The sequence below is a fragment of the Mauremys reevesii genome, linkage group 3 (genome assembly GCF_016161935.1).
Source record: "Mauremys reevesii isolate NIE-2019 linkage group 3, ASM1616193v1, whole genome shotgun sequence".
Lineage (NCBI taxonomy): Eukaryota > Metazoa > Chordata > Testudines > Geoemydidae > Mauremys > Mauremys reevesii.
Genome location: NC_052625.1, coordinates 206,309,873 through 206,329,906, shown reverse-complemented (window position 1 = coordinate 206,329,906; position 20,034 = coordinate 206,309,873). Strand labels below are relative to the sequence as shown.

The 20,034-nt window shown below is 59.1% G+C and overlaps 1 protein-coding gene across 3 annotated transcripts in view; it reads right to left on the bottom strand.

The window, feature by feature from the left end:
- DPYSL5 (dihydropyrimidinase like 5) overlaps positions 1–20,034 on the bottom strand; it is a 100,325-nt gene that overhangs the window by 58,238 nt on the left and 22,053 nt on the right. For all 3 annotated transcript variants that reach the window (XM_039531904.1, XM_039531902.1, XM_039531903.1), the window contains exon 2: positions 2,259–2,523. In XM_039531904.1, the coding sequence (XP_039387838.1) occupies positions 2,259–2,519 (261 nt within the window). In that variant the 5' untranslated portion in view covers positions 2,520–2,523. The remainder of the gene's footprint in view (positions 1–2,258; positions 2,524–20,034) is intronic.

Here is a 20,034-nt window from a genome sequence, read left to right as displayed (position 1 = left end):
ATTGCTCCTGGGACTCGGCGAGAACATTCGTGCTCCCTTGAGATGGACTGCATGGCACGAGTGATCAGGCAGTTGTGCTGGGCCAGGTATGCCGGGCGACTCTGCACTGCTTGGCACATGCCCACGTTAGAGAGAAACGTGCACCCCCTTCCCTAGTGCAGAGCGTGACACATTCCTTGGGCCTGAGCCGTGCTCTGGGCTGAGGATGGGGGGGAATCCATGGTGCCAAACAGTGCAGGCCCCCAATTCCCATGCTCTAGTCAAATGGAGCTTCAAGCCAGATGCCATAATACAGCGCCACCGGCAGGCACCTGCTTGGCCACGCTCCCTCCCAGCACAAGCACGGGCGCCTGGAGTGGGCTTGCCATGTCTCCGCAGCATGGCGCGTCTACTCGGGGCCAGTGCAAGAGACGCGATTCACCCGCTTTGGTACACGGTGCTTGACGAGGTCACAGTGCGACTGCAGAGCTCCTGGGCCCAGAAGCCATCGCCGGACGCACAGACGCCAACTTTCCAATGTGCCAGGGGGTGCTCAACCCCCAGCTCTGCCCCAGGCCCTAACCCCGCCCTCAGTCCTCCCCCCCAGCACCTCCTGCACACCGTGTACCAGCTGATCGCGGAGGGTGGGAGCTGCGGGGAGGCGCTGATTGGCCAGGCCTGCAGGCAGGCAAGAGGCACTAGGGGTGGGAGCTGCTGGTGAGTGCTCAGAACCCACCATCTTTCCCCCAGCCCCAGAGCACCCACGCAGTCAGCGCCAATGCCCGGCCAACTCCTTGCAGTCGGCCTTGTCAGACCTGCTCTGCTCCCTCCTACCAGGGCAAACAACTCAGGGAGGAAGCCTGGCCACCAAGTCGCATGAGCAGAGCTTGCTCCCATCTCCTGGCTGGGGGTAGGAACAGGCCACTGGAGCAAACGCTTACAGGGCTGAGGAGCAGCTGCCATCCCTGAGCACACACGAGGAGGCAGGCCCGAGGGAGCCGGCTGCACAGACCCAGCAGCCTGGATGGACATTCCCCAGTATGGCCAAAGGGGACCCCACAGCAAACCAAACTGCAGGCTTCCATGCAGCAAGCACAAGTCCCACCCGCTGGTACAGATGGGTCTGGAGGGAGCAGGCCCAGAGGAGCCCATCGCTGCCCCCAGACACACTCCCCCAGCAGGGATGCAGGGTTTCGTTTAGAGCCAGGTACAGCAGCACTATGGCTGCTCTTTGCAGAGCCTGGGAATCTCTCTCTCACACACACACACACGGGTCAGGCTGGGGATTACCCAGGATGGGGACAGAGTGAGCAGCTGCACATGGGCACACCTCAAGGAAAGGATGCTGCCCAGCAAGGTAAGAATTGCTATCCCATAGGCCTCCGCCCGTCCCAGGAGAACGCTCCCACCCTACTAACTGCTTCACTGAGACCCTCCCTCCTCCCAGTTAGCCTAAGAAGCCTCCACCCAACCAGCAGTCACTCCAAGACGCTGGGGGTTGGGGCGGAGAATCAGCGGAACCCAAGGTCTCAGCAAGACGCTGTGGCCAAAAGTGCTAGTGCGACCTGGGGAAGTAGGAGCAGAGCGGTTCTTTTACCTCTATTTGGCACTGGTGCGACCACCGCTGGAATCCCGTGCCCAGCTCTGGGGCCCACAATTCAAGAAGGATGCTGGTAAATTGGCGAGGGGTCCGAGAAGAGCCACGAGAATGACTAAAGGGTTAGAAAACCTGCCTGATAGTGATAAGCTACATTGACCGAACTTGGGGTCTAACAAGGGTTCGGGGGGGACTTGGTCACAGAACCTACAGGGGCAAGGAACGTTCAGTAATGGGCTCGTCAGGCTGGCAGAGGAAGGGCTAACCTGAGCCAAGGCCTGGCAGCTGAAGCCAGACAAATCCAGACTGGCAGTAAGGAGTAAGTTATTAACAGGGAGAGGAAGTAACCAGGGGAACAATTTCCCAAGGGCCATGGTGGATTCCCCATCATTGACCGTGTTTCAGTCAAGCCCAGATGTTTTTCCAGAAGATCTGCTCTGGATCCATCAGGAAGCCCTCTGGGCTGTGCTATCCAGGGGGTCGGACAGGATGAGCACAATGGTCTACGGATCACCTGCGCCGGAGCTAAGCTGCTGCCTTGAATGAAAGGCCTTTCACCTTCACCCCCCAGCAGCAGCCCATGGGGACCCAGGTCAGGTTCCTCGCCCCACCTGCCCAGGGAGCAGGGCACATGCCAGGCCCACTCTCCAGGGGCATCTCTAACCCACCGGGCCGCAGGTACCTTGGTGCCGTGATAGAAGTCGTCCACGCAGGTGGCGTTCATGAAGGTCTGGTGGAAGTGAGTGCTGGTGTCGATGCCGCCCGGGATCACCAGCTTCCCAGTGGCGTCGATCACCTTGGCCCCTCCCGGGATCATGAGCTCCCGGCCCACTTGCTGGATGATGCCATTCTCAATGTAGACATCAGCCTCCAGGGTGCAGTCGTCATTCACCACCTTCCCCCCCTTGATGAGGATCCGCATCGTGGCCGAGTTGGCAAGCATGACTCTGAAAGGGGAGACAAGCAGCGGGTTAGGGTCAGCCACCCATAGGACCCTGCAGCCCCCCGCCATGCCACTGCCTGCCTGGCACCACTAGAGCTGTGGGGGGTCGGGAGCCCCACTTCCCTGCCCTGCAGCACCTACAGGAACCCCCACCACAGCCTGGCCAGACCCACTACTTCCATCCCCAGCAGCTAGCGAGATGGCCAGCACTCAGGTGAGACGAAGTGGGAATGTTCATGTTTCCTCTGAATACTGTGTGGGTGCCTCAGTTTCCCCATGCAGTTCTTAAGTCTCTAGGTGGTGGGAGAAGGGGGTGTGATTGTTGCAGAGCCCTCGAAGGCAGATGTGATGCTGGCTGGACAGAAAATGGCCGACAGTCTGTCTCCTGGCAACTAATGACCTGAGTCCCTCCTCTCCAAAGGTGCCAGGTGAAGGTGTGGGAGAACACAGAGCTCAGGTGACCTCCTGGCCCGGGAAAGGGACAAAGCCCAGAGGAGGAGGGGCTGGAGGGGGTTTCAGTTTGGGGCTGGCTGGGGACGAGGAGTGAAGTGCAGACGTGGGGGTCTGGCTCACTGCCCCCCAGAATGGACCCTGCCGAGGGGTCCGGTTTGCGGTACCTACAAGCTCTGTTTTAGACCATGTTCCTGTCATTGAATAAACCTCCGTGTTACTGGCTGGCTGAGAGTCACGTCTGACTGCACAGTGGGGGGGCAGAACCCTGTGGCCCCCCCAGGACCCCGCCTGGGCGGACTCGCTGGGGGAAGCGCACGGAGGGGCAGAGGATGCTGAATGCTCCAAGGAGAGACCCAGGAGGTGAAGCCGTGTGAGCTGCTTGCCCTGAAGACAGGCTGCTCCGAGGGAGGGGAGGCTCCCCACAGTCCTGCCTGGCTTTGTATAGAGCAGTGCCAGAGCATCGCCCGGGGACTCGGTGACAACTGGTCACTGCAGCGAAGGACAACCGCCTAGCCCAGAGGGGGTCTACTTCCCACCCACAGCCGCGGCAGCTGGAGGAACAGAGGGCAGGTGGAAGGAGCCTGGGAGGGAGATGTGGCCTCAAGCCGCCATGTGTCGGAAGGGTTGTGGCTGGACAGATTCGGGAAGGACGAGCTTTGGGGGCTGGTGGAAATTTGCATTGAGTGAGGGGGCAGAGCTTTGGAGGGAGCCCTTGTTAGCACTGTCCCAGCATGATGCCAGGAACAAGGGCAATGCAGGGTCCCTGCAAAGAGCTACTCTGTCCTGGGGCTGGAGGGGAAAGGACACAGCGCAGCTGCAGCCCTGAAGGAGCTGTTAGCTGCCCCCTCCCTCCCTCCAGCAGTGCACTCAGGGGCCAGCTTTTTTTTTTTTGGGGGGGGGGGTGTCTCTCTCTCTCTCTCTCTCACCTGGCCCCATACAAGTGCCCAGGCAAGTGACCATGCGGGCAGCCTCTCCTCTGCTGCCATAGACAGAGCACGAAGGGTTTGTGGCCCAGGCAGCACTTCAGGTGAGCAGGTGCTCACTGCCCAGCATGAGCTGGGGATGCAGCTGGCTGCCAGGAGCCAGGCAGAGACCCCAGTGGGGACGGGGCGAGGCAGGCATGGCTGCACCTCCCCACGGCTTAGCAGGGTGTGGGTGCAGGAGCCAGGGAGAGACCCCAGTGGGGACGGGGCGAGGCAGGCATGGCTGCATCTCCCCACGGCTTAGCAGGGTGTGGGTGCAGGAGCCAGGGAGAGACCCCAGTGGGGACGGGGCGAGGCAGGCATGGCTGCATCTCCCCACGGCTTAGCAGGGTGTGGGTGCAGGAGCCAGGGAGAGACCACAGCGGGGACGGGGCGAGGCAGGCATGGCTGCACCTCCCCACGGCTTAGCAGGGTGTGGGTGCAGGAGCCAGGGAGAGACCCCAGTGGGGACGGGGCGAGGCAGGCATGGCTGCACCTCCCCACGGCTTAGCAGGGTGTGGGTGCAGGAGCCAGGGAGAGACCCCAGCGGGGACGGGGCGAGGCAGGCATGGCTGCATCTCCCCACGGCTTAGCAGGTGTGGGTGCAGGAGCCAGGGAGAGACCCCAGCGGGGATGGGGCGAGGCAGGCACGGCTGCACCTCCCCACGGCTTAGCAGGGTGTGGGTGCAGGAGCCAGGGAGAGACCACAGCGGGGACGGGGCGAGGCAGGCATGGCTGCACCTCCCCACGGCTTAGCAGGGTGTGGGTGCAGGAGCCAGGGAGAGACCCCAGCGGGGACGGGGCGAGGCAGGCATGGCTGCACCTCCCCACGGCTTAGCAGGGTGTGGGTGCAGAAGGCCTGGCTGGACTCTCACACCAGGCCAGATGCACGCTGCTCACAGTAACGGGGGAGCCCCTGGCTAGTAGGGGGGACAGTGGCATCAGGCCTGTGCCAGCCAGTGACTCCCCCTGGCCCACCCCTGGCTCACGGGGACATTCTGTAATGGATGGTGGGCGTGCAGAGGGTAGGGCAAGGCAGGGCAGGGTGCCCATCCCTTTAATAGCAGATGCTCTGGGAGCCCGTCAGTCTCCCACGGGCGCACTCAGCCGGAGCGAGCGGGTGCTGGGGCTCTCAGTGGGAAAGGTAGTGTGCAGGCTAAGCCAGACTTCGGGCCTGCTGTGGGGAGGGGAGCGTGGGGCCAGGGCTGGCAGGGATTACCCAGGAGGTGCCGAACACCCGCCAGCCCCTGGTGTATGTAAACAGGGGATTAGCCCAAGGCAAACCTAGAAGATCAGCAGGCTGTGGCCATCAGAGGGGCCGCATCAGAAGCAAGCCCTCCGAGGGGGGCAAGAAGGTAGAAGCAGGCCAGAAGCTGCCCCTGGACCCCCCTTCCAGGTAGTCGTTGGCTCCCCAGCTGCCAGCACGCTCGGGTTTCCAAGCTGCAGGCAGTGGCAGATCCTGGGCTCTAAGCACATGAGCAGCCTCGCTCTCTTGGTGTTCAGACACCTGGCGCTCAGGCCCAACTGGAGGGGCCGGGAGCAGCCACACAGCCCTGGAGACAGGTCCACGAGGGGCATGGCTGGAAAGCCTGCTGGATGCTACCCCATACTCCGAGTGTCTCAAGCCTGTTTGCTAGAAGCTGGGAGTGGACGATGGCGCTGGATCACTCCATTGTCTTGCTCTGTTCATTCCCTCCGAAGCACCTGGCTTTGGCCGCTGTCGGAAGACAGGACACTGGGCTAGATGAACCATTGGTCTGCCCCAGCGTGGCCGTTCTCATATTAAATCATTCCTACAGCAGATCTCTTGGAAAAACTTCCAGTCTTGCCAGTGCTGGAGAATCTGCCACAGCCCTTGGGAAATGGTTAATTCTTCTCACCATTAAACACTTAGGCTTTATTTCCAGTCTGAATTTGTCTAGCTTCAAACTCCAGCCCCTGGATGGGGTTAGACCTTCCTCTGCTGGACTGAGGAGCCCAGTATTAAATATTTGTTCCCTATAGTGATACTTTTAGACAGCGATCAAGTCACCCCTTAACCTTCTCTTTGTCAGGCTAAATAGACTGAACACCTTGAGTCTGCCATTATGAGGCAGGTTTTCTAATCTTGTGGCTCTTCTCTGACCTGTCTCCAATTTATTCATGTCCCCTTGAATTGTGGGCACCAGAACTGGACATGGGATTCCAGCAGTGGTCACGCCAGTGCCACACACAGAGGTAAAATAACCTTTCAGCTCCTACTCAAGATTCCCATTTATGGGATGTCTTTTAGCCACAGCATCACGCTGGGAGCTCCTGTTCAGCTGATAATCCATCACAACCCCCAAACTTTTTGCAGAGGCCCTGGTGCTCAGGGTCGAGTCCCCCAACCTGTAAGTGTGGCCTGCACTCTTTGCTCCTAGATGTACACATTTACATGTAGCCATGCGAAAAGGCATTTCGTTTATTTGTGCCCAATTTACCAAGTGATCCACAACGCTCTGTATCAGATCTGTCCTCTGTTATTTACCGCATCCCAATGTTTGCATCATCAGCAAATCAGTGATGAGTTTATATTTTCTTCCAGCTCATTGATAAAGATGTTAAATAGACTAGGGCCTAGAACTGATCTTTGCGGGTGGAAACACCCACTTGATGACAATTCCCTATTTACAATTACATTTTGAGATCTAACAGTTAGCCAGTTTTTAATTCAACTTTTCATTTTACTCAGGACAGCCCTGTGGCCCCTGGACTATCTGTGCCAGCACCCAACCCAGCAGGTCCCTGGCCTCTAGGCGCTGCCCCAAGGCAGGCAAGCAGTGCTAACACCCATGGAGAACCTCATCCCCCCTAGCCCCACCTCGCACTGAGCCTCTGCTGCCCGCTAGGAGTCCACAGCCCAATGCCCAGCCCAGGCACTGAGCAGAGACGAGCCAGAGGGTGGGACCCGCGTGGCAGGAGCCTGCCCTGTTCACTAGGGTGGCAGCAAAGGCCAGAGGGGCCCTTGGAGACAGAGCAGCCACTTGTATCCAGGTCACTAAATATCACACGCTGTCCCCATGCTGCCTCCTCCCACCCGGGCTGTGGAGCAGAAGCAGCAGCAGCTGCCTGTCCGGCCTGCACCTGGGGAAATTCCCCTCTTGTAAAACCAAACGCAGACAGACGGGGAGGACTGATCAGCAGCTGGAGGCCACCCGAGGGCCAAGGCCAGCGGGGCTCCTGGAAGCCTCCCGGCTGTGCAGAGCTGGGATGCTGGACTCTGACGCTGCCTTTCCCAATCAGCAGCAGAACCGGGCTGGGGGCAGGGAAATGACCTGCAACGGGGGCACTTGCTTCATGATGTCCAAACTGGCTTTGTTTCAGGCAGAGAAAGGAGACCAGGCCATGACCCCCTGAAAGCTCGCAGTCCCCCACGGCTGCTCCCTCCCCGGGGCACAAGGCAGAACAGCTGCTGCACCACAGCCAGAGTGTGACCCAAGGGAACACCCCCCAGCCCAGCAAGCAGAGCCATGTCGGGGGCAGGACGGGGAGGTGGCACAGCAGGCTGGGAAGATGGAGGGAGACATGTTTTCCCAAAGGCTAGCACCTTCTGTTGGGGTGGAGTTACACTCCCAATCCCCAGTCCAGCAAGGCCGGCAAGGCTGTATACGGGGCACCCCAGGTTACCCTGGCTGAGCCCCAAACGCCTCCCCGCCCCGATCGCTCAGCACTAAGCCAGCCCACATCAAGCAGGCGCTGGGGACTCCAGCAGGGAGCATTGGGGCTATTAGCAAAAGGCTTCTAAGAGAGGCCAGACAAGAACGCAGCAGCACAGAGCCCTGGCCCAGGAGCGAGGGGATGCGGTTGGGCTGCAGCTCTGCCCTGAGTGGTGTCCTGCACCCCTTTTCCTGCCAGCAACTGCTCTTTGCCCCATGGGATGGTTCATGATGGAGCACGTGCACCTGGTGACCACAGAGAATGGGCAGTGCCAGGCTGGCCAAGGCATTGCTCAGCGACCCTCTGAGCCACACTAGTCCTCAGGTGCCTCTCCTACAATGCCCGCCCGCCCCCGAGATGCTGGCCAGCTTGCCAGGAGCAGGCCTGTGCAGCCAGCCTCCCCCACCCCTGCCGATTACAATCCTCTCCTGGCCCACTGCAGGCTCCACAGCCACCACCCCTTCCCCACGGCTCCATGCTGGCGCTAGGGCAGGCGCCGTGCTGAGCCAAGATACTCCTCCGAGTTACCCTCTCAGCTGTGCCCTGTTCCCCACCAAACCATTTCACTTCCCACCACCACTCCCGAGCAGCTGCTCTGCACCCTGAACATACGAACGGCCACACTGGGTCAGACCAAAGGTCCATCTAGCCCAGTGTCCTGTCCTCTGACAGTGGCCAGTGCCAGGTGCCCCAGAGGGAATGAACAGAACAGGGAATCGTCCAGAGATCCATTCCCAGTTTCTGGCAAACGGAGGCTAAGGCACAGAGGCGCCCCCAGAGGGACCTCGAATCCATTCTTAACCCCCCACTCCCACCTTTATGCCCAGGCTTCACCCCCACCCTGAGCACCTGCATTGCTGCCCGCCTGCCCGCGGACAGATGGCTTTGCCGTCAGCTCAACAGGCCGAACGCTGGCTGCTCGCTCCCCCCAAGACACCCTCTTGCAAGCCACGTGCTCACAGCACGGCTCAGCTTCCACCCTCAGCTCCTTCAGCTTCTCCAAACGCCAGCAGCATCGTTTCTCCCACACGCTCATGGCTGCTGCTGGCACAAACGCAGCCTCCTCTTCACAGCAGGCTGCAGCTACCCCTCCTCGCTGTCTGCTGCCAGCACAACTCTCACCCCCATGAGAATCCCTTCCCAGTCAGTCATCAGCGCTGCTCCGTGGTCTCCTCCACCCACCGCCAGCTGCTCCTGCCTCACCACTCCCTTCGCATCCTTCTCCCACTGGTGTCTCCACATCTCTTCACGGGCCTGTGACCCTGCCTCCTCACCCTCCTCCAAGCCCCTTTCTATCGGCCTGCACGCCAATCCCCTGTGCTCCCGGGAAGCGGAGCATCCCTCGGACCAGGAGCAGTGCGCTGAAGCCAGGCCAATCGCCCCAGCCCCTCCCTTCAGCTGGGCACAGCCTGCTGCAGCTCCGTGGCCGGGATAGGGCCACTTGCTCGTAGCTCACGGCGCCGCATTAGTGCCAGGGCTTGGGGCAGTGAATTGCTTTGTGCCGAAGGGCTGCACTTTGTCCCTCGTCACACCGAAGGGACATAGTTACAGAGGTGCCCAAGATGTGCTGGGAGACAGACGCCTTAGGAAGAGGGAGCTTACAGTCTAAAACCTCAACCCTCTAGACTCTGTCTAAAACATCAACCCTCCAGGGCTCGGCCGCCCCACGCAAGGGGAGCGGTCAGGGAGTCAGGCACTAGGGGTATGGTGACACTGCACACTAAGCCTGGCTCGGTGGGACCCACACCTGTGGCTCTGGGTTTCCAAGCCTGTACTTGAGTGCCCACACTGGATTGTGGACCTGGCTCTCAGCCATGCTAACACATCCATTCTGCACCACGCTGACCTTCTGACACAGGCCTGTGGCTTGCCCTGCGGCCACACTGCAAAGTGTCGGGGCTTGGCCCAGTCAGAGCAGGACTGGGCCCCTGACCCACTCCCGGAACAGATCCCTAGGACCCGGGTCCTGAGTGCTTGCTGACCTGATTTGTGTGGGGACAGACATAGGCTTGGGACCCAAACAAGGGTATGTCTACACAGCCCATGGGAGCGAGTCACCCTGCTACAAACAGCAGTGTGGCCATGGCAGCTTAGGCTCTGAACCCACTCCCAGCCTAGGCTCCAGAGCCCACCCTGCTGTGTCTATCTAGCTGGTTTTAGCGCGGTCAGCCCGGGCGCTGGGACTCGCAGCCGCTCGCTGTGAGGACATTGCCCGAGTGCGACTAAGGAGCCACCAGGAGGCTCCAATTCTGGAAAGTCCCAATCCAGATTTACAGGTCACAGCACTTGGCATCCAAAGAGTCCCTCGGCCAAGCTGTGGCAGGTCTGGCTCCCAGCTCCTTCACTACCCTTGAACCCTTCCACCCGGCCTTCTGGAGAGAGACGCCAGCTCCATTTCGGGAAGAGAACGCTGCCCAGAACAGAGTCCATCCCCCCTGCTCCAATGCAGGGAGCCAGCACGGGCTCACAGTCCGTCCCCAGGGACTGACAGACTAAGGCCAGAAGGGACCATTGGGATCATCTCCTCTGACCCCACATACACGAACAGCCACACGCAGATCCACGCGGGGCCATCGTTCACAGGGCTTCCCGTCATCCACAGCTCTCTAGCCCTGCCGCCGAGCATTTAGAGGCTTCCTGTCTTTGCCATGAAGAGCGCGGCCACCCACAGACACAGCTGGAAGCAAGGAGAGAGGCACCATGAGACCTGGCAGCTCTCCAGGATCCCCACCAGCCCAGGGATCACAGCTATGAACTCAAATCATTCCCATGAGTACATCAGTGGAGTCCCTCCCGCCTCGTTCTCACCAACATCCACTCACCTGCCTCCTTTCCTGCACCCCGAGCGCAGCCAGTGCCTCGGGATTTTCTCGACATTGAAGCCAGTGTGGGCATCCTCTGGTCAGCAGCAACATGGAGGAGCCCCTGACAGCAAACGTACCAGACGTGCTGCCACAAACCCGCTGGCTCCTCTACGTCCATGCCCAGAGGTCTCCTTGCTGCCAAGCGGTGCAAGGAGCGTCTGTGGGCTGGCTGCTCACCCCCAGGGTATCAGTGACACTACTGGGGCTGGCTCTGCTGTACCGTTTGCAAAGGAACACGTGACCCAGGAAAGGGATTCAGAGCAGACAGATCTCCAAGGAGACCTGGAGGGACCCTGGCCTGGGTTTCTGTTATGCCCTACACTTCACCACTGCTGTTACAGCACGCCATGTGGGGAGTCCCCTGGTGCCAGCTCAGCAAACAGGGCAGGTGGGCAAGCTACTTTCCCTCTCTGCAGGCGCCATCTTGCAAGAGAGACCTGCAAAGCTGCTGCCAACCTTCCCGTACAGGTGACAGGAGAGGATGTCAGGCGAGAACCTCCCAGCCATTAGCCTGAGTTACCTGCACCATCCCTAGGGTGGGCGCCTGTACCCTCTCTGCGGGAAGTGGCAGAGACCTTTACCCAGCCACTCAGCTCTGAGCCTTGCCCTAGATTTGTAGGTGCCACAAGCATGCCCTTGAGTGGAGCCTGGGGAAGCAGGTTGCTGCAACAGAACAGGCAGCAGCGCCACCAAGTCTCAGGCCTCTCTCAAGATGGGGCTTCTAGCACCAGGCCTGAGCTGCTCCAATGAACAAGTTTGGAGCGCGGTCGAAGGCCTGTGTGTGTTTCCCTGCCGGGGTGGAAGTGGCGACAATGGGCCAGACCCCTCAGCTCTGGAGGATCTAGTACGGGGGGCCCTGGGCGCAATCCTTCACCCTGCATTAGTGGTGACCCGACCCATTCAGACAGGGCCATTAGAGAGTGACCTTTGGCCAGCTCTGTCTCCATCAGGGTAGGGCTAAAGGAAGGGCCAGTGAATGACGGAGGGGCCCCCGCAGAGCCAGACCCACGTGCCCCACCCTCCCAGAAGCGCTGCCAGGCGGATACGGAGGACACTGGACCCGTTGCAGAGTGCACCCTGCCTGGGGAGAAGCTTCCCTTGTTTGGGTGTTAAACCCAAGCCCAGATCACACAGCTTGGGCGTCTCTGGGGGCTCTCCCCCAGCCCCAGAGCCATTCTCTGCCAAGAAGTCCTGGACTGCGGAGGATGCTGGCTCTGCTCCTAACAGCAAGTCACATAGGCACTAATCCTCAGCAGAGCACATCCTGGGGCAGCCCCCTGGGCAGCTCCCCTGCGACCCACAGCGGGCTTCCTCCTGCTCCCTCCTCTAGCGTTCGCACAGCGCCCCCCTGGGGACAGCTCAGCTCTGACTGAGGGAGACCAGTCACATTCAGCTAGGGCTGTGCCCTTGATCCGGAGCTGCCAAGGCAAGGTCTAGGTCTAGGTCTAGGTCCCAGGAGCAACCACCAGAAAGTCCCACCCTGCGAGGGTGGAAGCCACCTACTCCAGGAGGGAGGCCGCTGAGCGAGACCAGAAGGCCATGCCTGGCGTGGGGGGTGTTGGAGGTTCTGAAAATCACCAGGCGCCTGCATGCGTGTAGTAGAGGAAGGGCCTGGCGCTGTGCAAGGCAGGGCTGAGAACTGCAGCAGCCCTGACAACAGCTCTCTCTCCCCCTCACCCCGGCCATGCTTCCCCCCAGGAGCGGGCTGCCCACGGGTCTCGTCCACCTGCCGAGGGCAGCCTACCTGCTCTGCCACCCCTGGATCTCCTCCTCCGCGAGCCAGCAGACCGAGCACATCAGGCTCGGCACCACATGACCCACTCTCTTTGTACATCGCTGGGCAGCCTGGCGGCTAGCTACCGGCTACCCCTCCTGTTCCGGGGCCTCTCCCCCGCACAGGGCACAGCCCTGACTGGCAGACGCACTACCTCCCGACACTGCTGCAAGGGAAGAAGGGATGCGGAGAGTTAGCTGGGTGCCCAGTAGTGGGAGACTATCCACAGGCCCAGCACTGCAGTCCTGGCCAGCCAGCAGAAGGCAGTTTCCACCCACTGGAGCCAGGGAGCTGCCCCAATCCCTGCCCCCATGCAGAGGGAGTGACGGGGGGGGGGGGGGGGGGGGATGCTACGAGACCAGGTCTCTTCGGCGGGAGGGGACTGACTTACCAGCCAGCTGAGGCTGGGCAGAGGGGGCAGAACGGTGAGACATGGCCCCGGGCTGCTCTAGGCCAGTAAGAGTCAGTGATCTATTGTAGCAAGGCCAAGGCCGAGGCCCAGGAGGTTCGGGGCCCTGGTTCAGCACCCCACACTGGTCGAGATCAGCCACCCTGAGCACGGGCCGAGGAGCAGCATCAGATCCTGCTGGGGGTGGCACTGGCAACAGGGGCACAGAGGAGGAAGCCCTCGCTCCCATCACGGGAATGGAAGGGTCCCCAGCGAGAGACAGGCTGAGCAGTCCTGAGCCTTCAGTTCATCTCACGAATTGTCTCCACCGTTGCCACCCTCGGATCCCTTGAGGGCTGCCACTCCGCAGCCCCGCTGAGCACAGGCAGGCAATGGGGCACCAGCCTGGCTGCTTCTCCTGCGGTACCAACGTCACTCAGCACAGAGCTCATTCTCCCCACGTCCCCTTCTCTGCCAGGCCCTAAGAAATCATCCATGCTTCTGTACAGCACCCCCCGCCCTCACTCCGGCTAGTTTCACCACCCACCATGGCCAGACAGACAGCGACACAGAAAGGTGACAGCCTCCAACGCCAAGCTGTGGCATGAGGCTCCGGTCAGACGGGGCCCGGTACAGCCTGTGCCCTTGGTTACTGTCCAGGATTCCACCAGGCACTCCCAGGATAACTGGCCCTACCTGTTGCTAAGCACCAGCACGTAGCTCTTTGCAGCAGGCAATCCTGGGCGCAGGCTCTGGGGTGGAGGGTAACACGAGGAGAACAGCCACTGAAGTACTTCCCCATGAACCACAGGCCAGGTGCAGGACAGGCAGCCTCGCAGAGCACACACGACCCCCGCCAGTGTGCCTCAGGCCTGGCCTAGTGCAGCCACCTCTGGGAGGCATGCTCCCGTTTGCAGACTGCCCACAGGAGCACCAGTGGGGCCCACTGGGAAGCTGGATAGTCGCCTTCCCCAGGCCCCAGAGCTGGCTCACTCCGTTTGCACAAGATGAACCATCTTGGGAACAGACAGGAGACCCTGGAGCATGAACCTCTCCAATCAGGCAAGGGCATGAATGGACCCGTGGACCAGGCCCCAGCCCTGAGCCCTGGGAGAGGCCTAGGAGGACAACCCAGGTGGAGCCAGACCCTGGGAGCAGCAAGCAGGACAGGGGTGTCAGCCAGGTCCTGTCTCCAATCCCCAACACCTCCAGGGACGGCACCAGGCTGCTCGCCAATCTGAACTCCAGTTCATCCCCTCCACAGGCTGTGCCCCCCTGGCCCATCACCCCACAGCTCTGGGCCCTCCCTTCCCTGCTCCCTTTGGATGGATTCGGGGGGGCTCTTAGGGCTGAGACTGCCTCTCCCTGGGTGTGTGCAGCCCCCACTCTGCACTACTGCAACATAAACAGGTTTAGTAGGGTCAGATTATCGGCAAAGGTCAACAAACGGCCACTTCACCAGACAAATAGACACAAAACTACTTCCACTGATAACGGACCTGGACAGCTAGGCCGAGAAAGAAAAATGCTGCCTGAAAATGCAGAGGTTCATTGAAGGCCATTTACTTTGGCTATTCGGACATAGGGTTTTGACCGTTTAACGGTTACAGAGCTTTAACTTTTTTAGTCTTAGAGTGTACAGTCATTAAATCATTGTCTCCCCTGCTGTTTGCCCCCTCCTCCATAATTTCCCACCACTGTGAAAATCTGAATGGATAAAAATATAAAAAAGCTTAAAAAACCCCAGAAACTCTGCCAAGCCTATATACAGAGGTGCAGCCCAGCACCCTGGGCAAGTCAGAGTCACGGGCCCCACGCTGAAGGGCCCAGGATTGGGACTGCCAGCGAGTGCCCTCCCGACAGTGCAGCGGGAGGAGACCTCCCTGAACCCAAGCCAGTCAGGGACCAGATCAGCACCCCTCCCACACAGTTAACTCTTCCTAGCCCAGCTCTGCCTAGGGACTGGTAAAGAGCTGCAGGAACTATGCACCTGGATTGGTGGCAAGCCAACGACCTAGGAGGAAAAGGCCCCTTATCCCACCAGCACCATCTGTTCCAAGGACTAGTCACAAGCCTCAGGAGAGGTCCCTCTGCGCACACGCCCCCATCCCCGTGTTTGCCTCATTCAGCGTACACCACAATGCAGTCCTGTTAGTACTGCACACAGGGCTGCCTGCAGCAGCAAGAGCAACACGGCTGTTGCTTTGACTAAGGCCTGAGCAGAGACAATTAGACAAGGCAGCAGCTCGAGGAGAGACTACAGAAGAAAAATATCCTGAATGGGCACCTCTCTTCCCCACCTCCCATCAGCGGGGAGATGGACGCCAGCATGAAGGAAGACGGGGAGAGCACTGGCTCAAATCACGTGTGACTGGCTACAGAATTCTCTCCCTATAGGCTACATTTTTCTTCATCCTTGTGGAAAATCAAGGGTCTGACTTGCACGACACCAGCCGCTTTCCAGCCCTAGAGCATGTTGGACTCTGGTTTGCTGGCAGGACAACCAGGGATCAAGGTCCAGTGCCCAGAGATGAGGGGCCTGGTAAGACAACTCCCCACCCACCCACCCTTCTCCCAGCTTATTTACAGCTGGACTTCACTCTGGGACACTAGACGGCATCTTCCCTAGCACTCCCTGGATCCGACTAGGGCTCCAGCTGGGCTTGTGGCCTCAGCGCCTGAGACAGTGAATCGGGCAAGCAGCAAACATCGGGCCACAATCTTACTTCCAGCCGCCTGCTTCACGGCGAACCCACCTGAGGGAATGACGTACACCCCACGACACACACAAGGAGACCTAAAGCACCAGGAAAACGACCCTTTAACCAGACCCGAGGCTACACAAGCCAACAGCTCAGTCCTGCATCTCCAAGCCCATCTGAACACGATCTTACACAGCATCTCCCATGCCCCCCGCCGCATCACACTGGCTCTCTGAACGAAAGATCTGTTCGCGCAGAGTGCCAGATGCAAGAAGCAGGTACTGTCGGCTGACTACCAGAGCTACTCACAATCAAAGACAACAAGATTTCTTCCCAATCACCGGGCAGGCGGCCTCCCTTCCTCCTGGCAGCTGAAGAATCACATCACCAAGGAGCTGAGCTGAGCTCTGTTCTCCTCCCAAAAAGAGTTTTACTGTCATAGCTACTGTCTGCACAAAGCAGGTTCCCTTGCGCTGCCTCCCTGGCTGGGAAGCTAACGAATTCAATCCATTGTTCGGGAGCAGACGCCATTTGCCACGACTAACAGTCAATTACAAAACAGAGCACATTTGCCCACAAGTCTCTCTAACCCATTCACAGCCATCTTCCACACGTCTGCAGCCCTCAGCTAGCCAACCGCCATTGTCTGCCAAGGAGGGACTCAGGCTTCTAGTTCTGAAGGACTGATTAATTCAGATGTATGGGGAGCAGTCCCTGAAGAGCTGAGCAGGGAGGGGGTGCATGGTTCTGGCACCAGACACTGCAGTGCAAACCTGGGAGAGGATTTGGGACTATCCCATACAGAACAGCAGCCACTTCCGCTCCTCTCTGCATAGCCCACTTCCTAATCGGCAGGGAGCAGCAACAGCTGACCCCCGGCTCAGCCCCTGCGGCAGGTGGGGACACGGGGAAAGCACCAAGTGAGCCAGAAGCAGAAGCAGCGTGGATAGCTGGGAGGCAGAGGGGTGCACTGATGGGAGCAGTGCAAGTATCGCAGGCTGATGGGAGCAGAGCCCAGGCAATGGACGTCCTTGCAGCGCACACACACACGCACACTCCTAGGCTTGTGTTCTAGTTCAGCGTACGAACCGGCTGCCAAGCAGGGGAACGGCCCGACGGACTGACATGTTCAGGGGAGGGAGAGGAGTACAATGAAAAGAGACATTTGTACCAGCCAGGAACACACACACAGGGCCGGGCAATGCACCAGATAAAGGAAGAGGCACACTCCAGAAGCCAGCCACTCACCATGTCCTTAGGAAAGGCTGCTTCCCGGACTGCCTTTGCCCGGCAGCACTACACTGCTCGGCTCTGCCTGCCCTCCACACTCCGCCAGCTACAGACGGAGAACTAGGGTCTCACCGTATCAACATGGAAGATCTATATTTATTCAGTAGCTGATGGTTACATACATTGATCTGTACTTGTTCTGGTGCGAGAGGCACAGAAGCCACAGGGTCAAGGGCCATTCTCAGCAAGGTGCCTTTCTGAAGCAGGCAGTTTAGAGGCAGGGCTAGTTTCATGGAAAGGGGGGAGGATGCAGGAGCCTGCCAAACCCCAGGGCCCTCATTCTGAGGGGCAAGGCCAGAAGCTGATTCCAAAACGACGTTCAGACATGCAGAACCAGAGCTGGAGAAGCCCAGCCCATCTCCTGGGACCAGCACAGCATTGCTCCACACTGTTATTCGCAGTCCACGTCTAAGTGGCTCAAGCAATGGAGTCCTGGCTGTTTCCAGCTGCAAAAATTCTATTGCAGTTGATTTGCTGTCATGCCGGAGTGGCCATCTGAGCAGCCCAGCGCCTGCGGAGCAATCTGTCTGCCTCCCTTACACACCCAAAGGCTGGGACGTGTCTGCGCACAGATGGGAGCTCTCCTATCCAGCCTCGCTGCAAAGGTTCCTAACACAAGGGAGCTGCTGCTTACAGGCAACATGCCCACAGGGAATTTAGTACCATCCCTGCCACCCTTCAGGCCAGGAACCACAAGGGGCTCAGCTGAAGTTTGGGAGATGGAAACCTCCCCCCAAATCACAGCTCTAAAGCAGCAGCTGCCCGGAAGGGGCCTGAGCCGGGGAGAAGAAAGGATAACTTCTCCTCTTCAGGAAGCATGGTCCCCTGGGAAACCCCACACTGCACTTGCCTTCAAAGGGCTCCCACACGAGCCCAAGAACCAGCCACCCCACACACTCTAGGGAAGAGGGAATCCACAGTGGGAGTTAACCCCTTCAAGACCCCAAACACACCCATGCCGGGGCAGCAGCTTCAATAGCAGAGCCCATCTAGAAAAGAGGGCTGAAGGTCCCGCACTGAAGGGCCCCAGGGAGTGGCCCCATCCTCCCTGCACTGCCCGTTGCAGTTTGACATGCAGGTAAATCAGGAATTAAAGGCAGCCTGCTCTGTGCTGTCTGGGAGCGGGGCTACACCTGCTGCAGGCAGCGACGGATTTTAAGTGCAATGAATTATTGACACACTGGTGGCTGATGTATTATTTCGCCTGTAGAAGTTCTCTGATTTATCCCCGCACCAGGGCCTGTGCTGCGGTTGTTTTCCAGGTGATTAACTACACTCGCGGGGAAAGCTCACAGCAGAGGCAGTGTCTGCTGCCCACCGAGGTCTCGCTGCTGCCTGCAGTTTTACAGCAGAGTTAGCGGATGGACAAAGAGGTTGAGTGGCAGGTCCAGGGCCGCACAGGGGTTTGGGCTGCCAGTGAAGGCCTGCACACAAGTCTGTTGCTCTATGCACTGGGCACATGGTCTCCGAATACTGAGTGAGCAGGGGCTGTCGCTGACTCGGGCAAATTCTTCCACGGGTGACTGAGAATTGCAGCACGACCCCCATTATTCCAGCTCAGCAAGCCCATTGCTCACTCTGAATAGGGGAAGAGTCAAGGTCATGCCAACTATTCGCCGCCACAGACCAGAACAAGCCCCCAGTCCCGGAGGGATCAGCAGCAACAGCAGAGGGCTTCCCACTGTTTTGCCCACTGAGCCCTGCTGGGAGGCAGCTGCAGACTCTGCCAAGGCAGCCGCTAAGCTGAAAGCACGGTGTGTGTGACTGTACTACTCATGCCAGCCGGCATGCGCACAGAGGGGTCTGCAGGCACTCGCTGCATGGCCCCACAGCCCTGGACTGGGAGACTGAACCCGCCCCCACCCCAAGTACAGCTGACTGGTGCAAGCAGCTTGAGCCCCACCCCGCTCTGAGCAGCTGCGCATGTGTCAGGACATGACAAAGGGGAGCATGCGACAGCTGGTTGAGAAGAAGTTGCTGAGCAACCGTTTCCTCTCGGGAGGTAAAGGCCGACAGACGCTGGGGCTCAGCAGCACCCTCCCACGAGATCCACCAAGAGGGGTTCACGCCTACGATTATCAAGCCCCAGGATGCCTGCGCGGGCCTTAGGGAGCCATCCTCCCTCCAAGCTAGCCGCCTCCCCGGCTCATTCCATGCCATCATGGCTAGCACACTGACATCACGGAGTGGTCCCGACAGGCTGCAGAGGCTAGGATGTGCTTCGGTCCCCTCTCAGGGCTTGGCGACGCTGGGAACGCTGAGGGTCAGAGCACATCAACCTGCACGATGCTACACTTCCTAGAGAGGAGTGCAGTCACGCTGGACAGTGGATCAGCCCAGCTGGCCGGGGTTAGCCCTACAATGGACCCTAGCTGGCATGAGGGCCACAGAACCACGAACCAGCACATCTGAGTGCTAAGTCATGGTTAACACACATCCTGACGCCATGTTGCTTTCCAGCATATATCAGGCCTACGCAGAGCTGGGGTCCGACTGTTTTATCTGGGACCGTTCCCAGCTGGTGTCATGGTCCTCTCCAGGGAGGAAGGGATGATGGGTGTTCACATCATGTGACCAGCACAGTGCAAGTAGTGATCTTCCTTCCAGAGCAGCAGCATAGACAGACCTTTGTGTGCACAGCGCTCTCCGGCGAGCCCAAAGACAAGTACCAGACACTTGCTTATTTGTTACCATGTCTATTGTTCAGTTGCCTTCTCTGGCTGTATGTAGGTGCACAGAGACCTTCAGGGAATTCTCTCCCCGTTGGTCTAGCACTGGGGCAGTTCACTAGGGCTAGCACTAGCGTATACTGGCCACAGGCAGGTCTAACTACCATGCCATCTAACCCTCCTCAGGACAGGTCTGGCCAACAAGGTGGTAAAATGCTTGCAGCCAGTCTCCCCCAGCACTCCCACCATCCCTAGCCATGAGGCCAGGCCCACAGGGAAATCCCTTGACTCATTAGTGTGGGCACAGCCTGTGCTTGCAGTACAGCAGGAGCTGGATACCAGCTGCAAACTGGATCAGCAGGCTGCTTGCCTCATCATCCGGGGGATTTGTGAGACTGAACAATTCCAGTTAGTGCCAGTCCCTCCTCCCCCACTTGATGAGCTATTGTTCCTCTCCATTCTTTGCTGCAGCTTTGCGAGCCCATGTGCTCTGCATATATACTGTGCTGCTCCTGGCCAGGTCTAGGGATCCCACTTCAAGGACAACCTCACCAAGGAATCAGATAATGCCCTATGCTTTGCCAAATCCACCACTAGCTCTTTTGGAGACATACCCCCAGGGGATACGGTTAGGAAAACGTCTGATATACTGGAGTTACAGACATGGGTAGACACCTGCTTACAACCCTTGTTACAGAGTCACTATTCCTAAGCATTGCAAAAACATGGCTGACA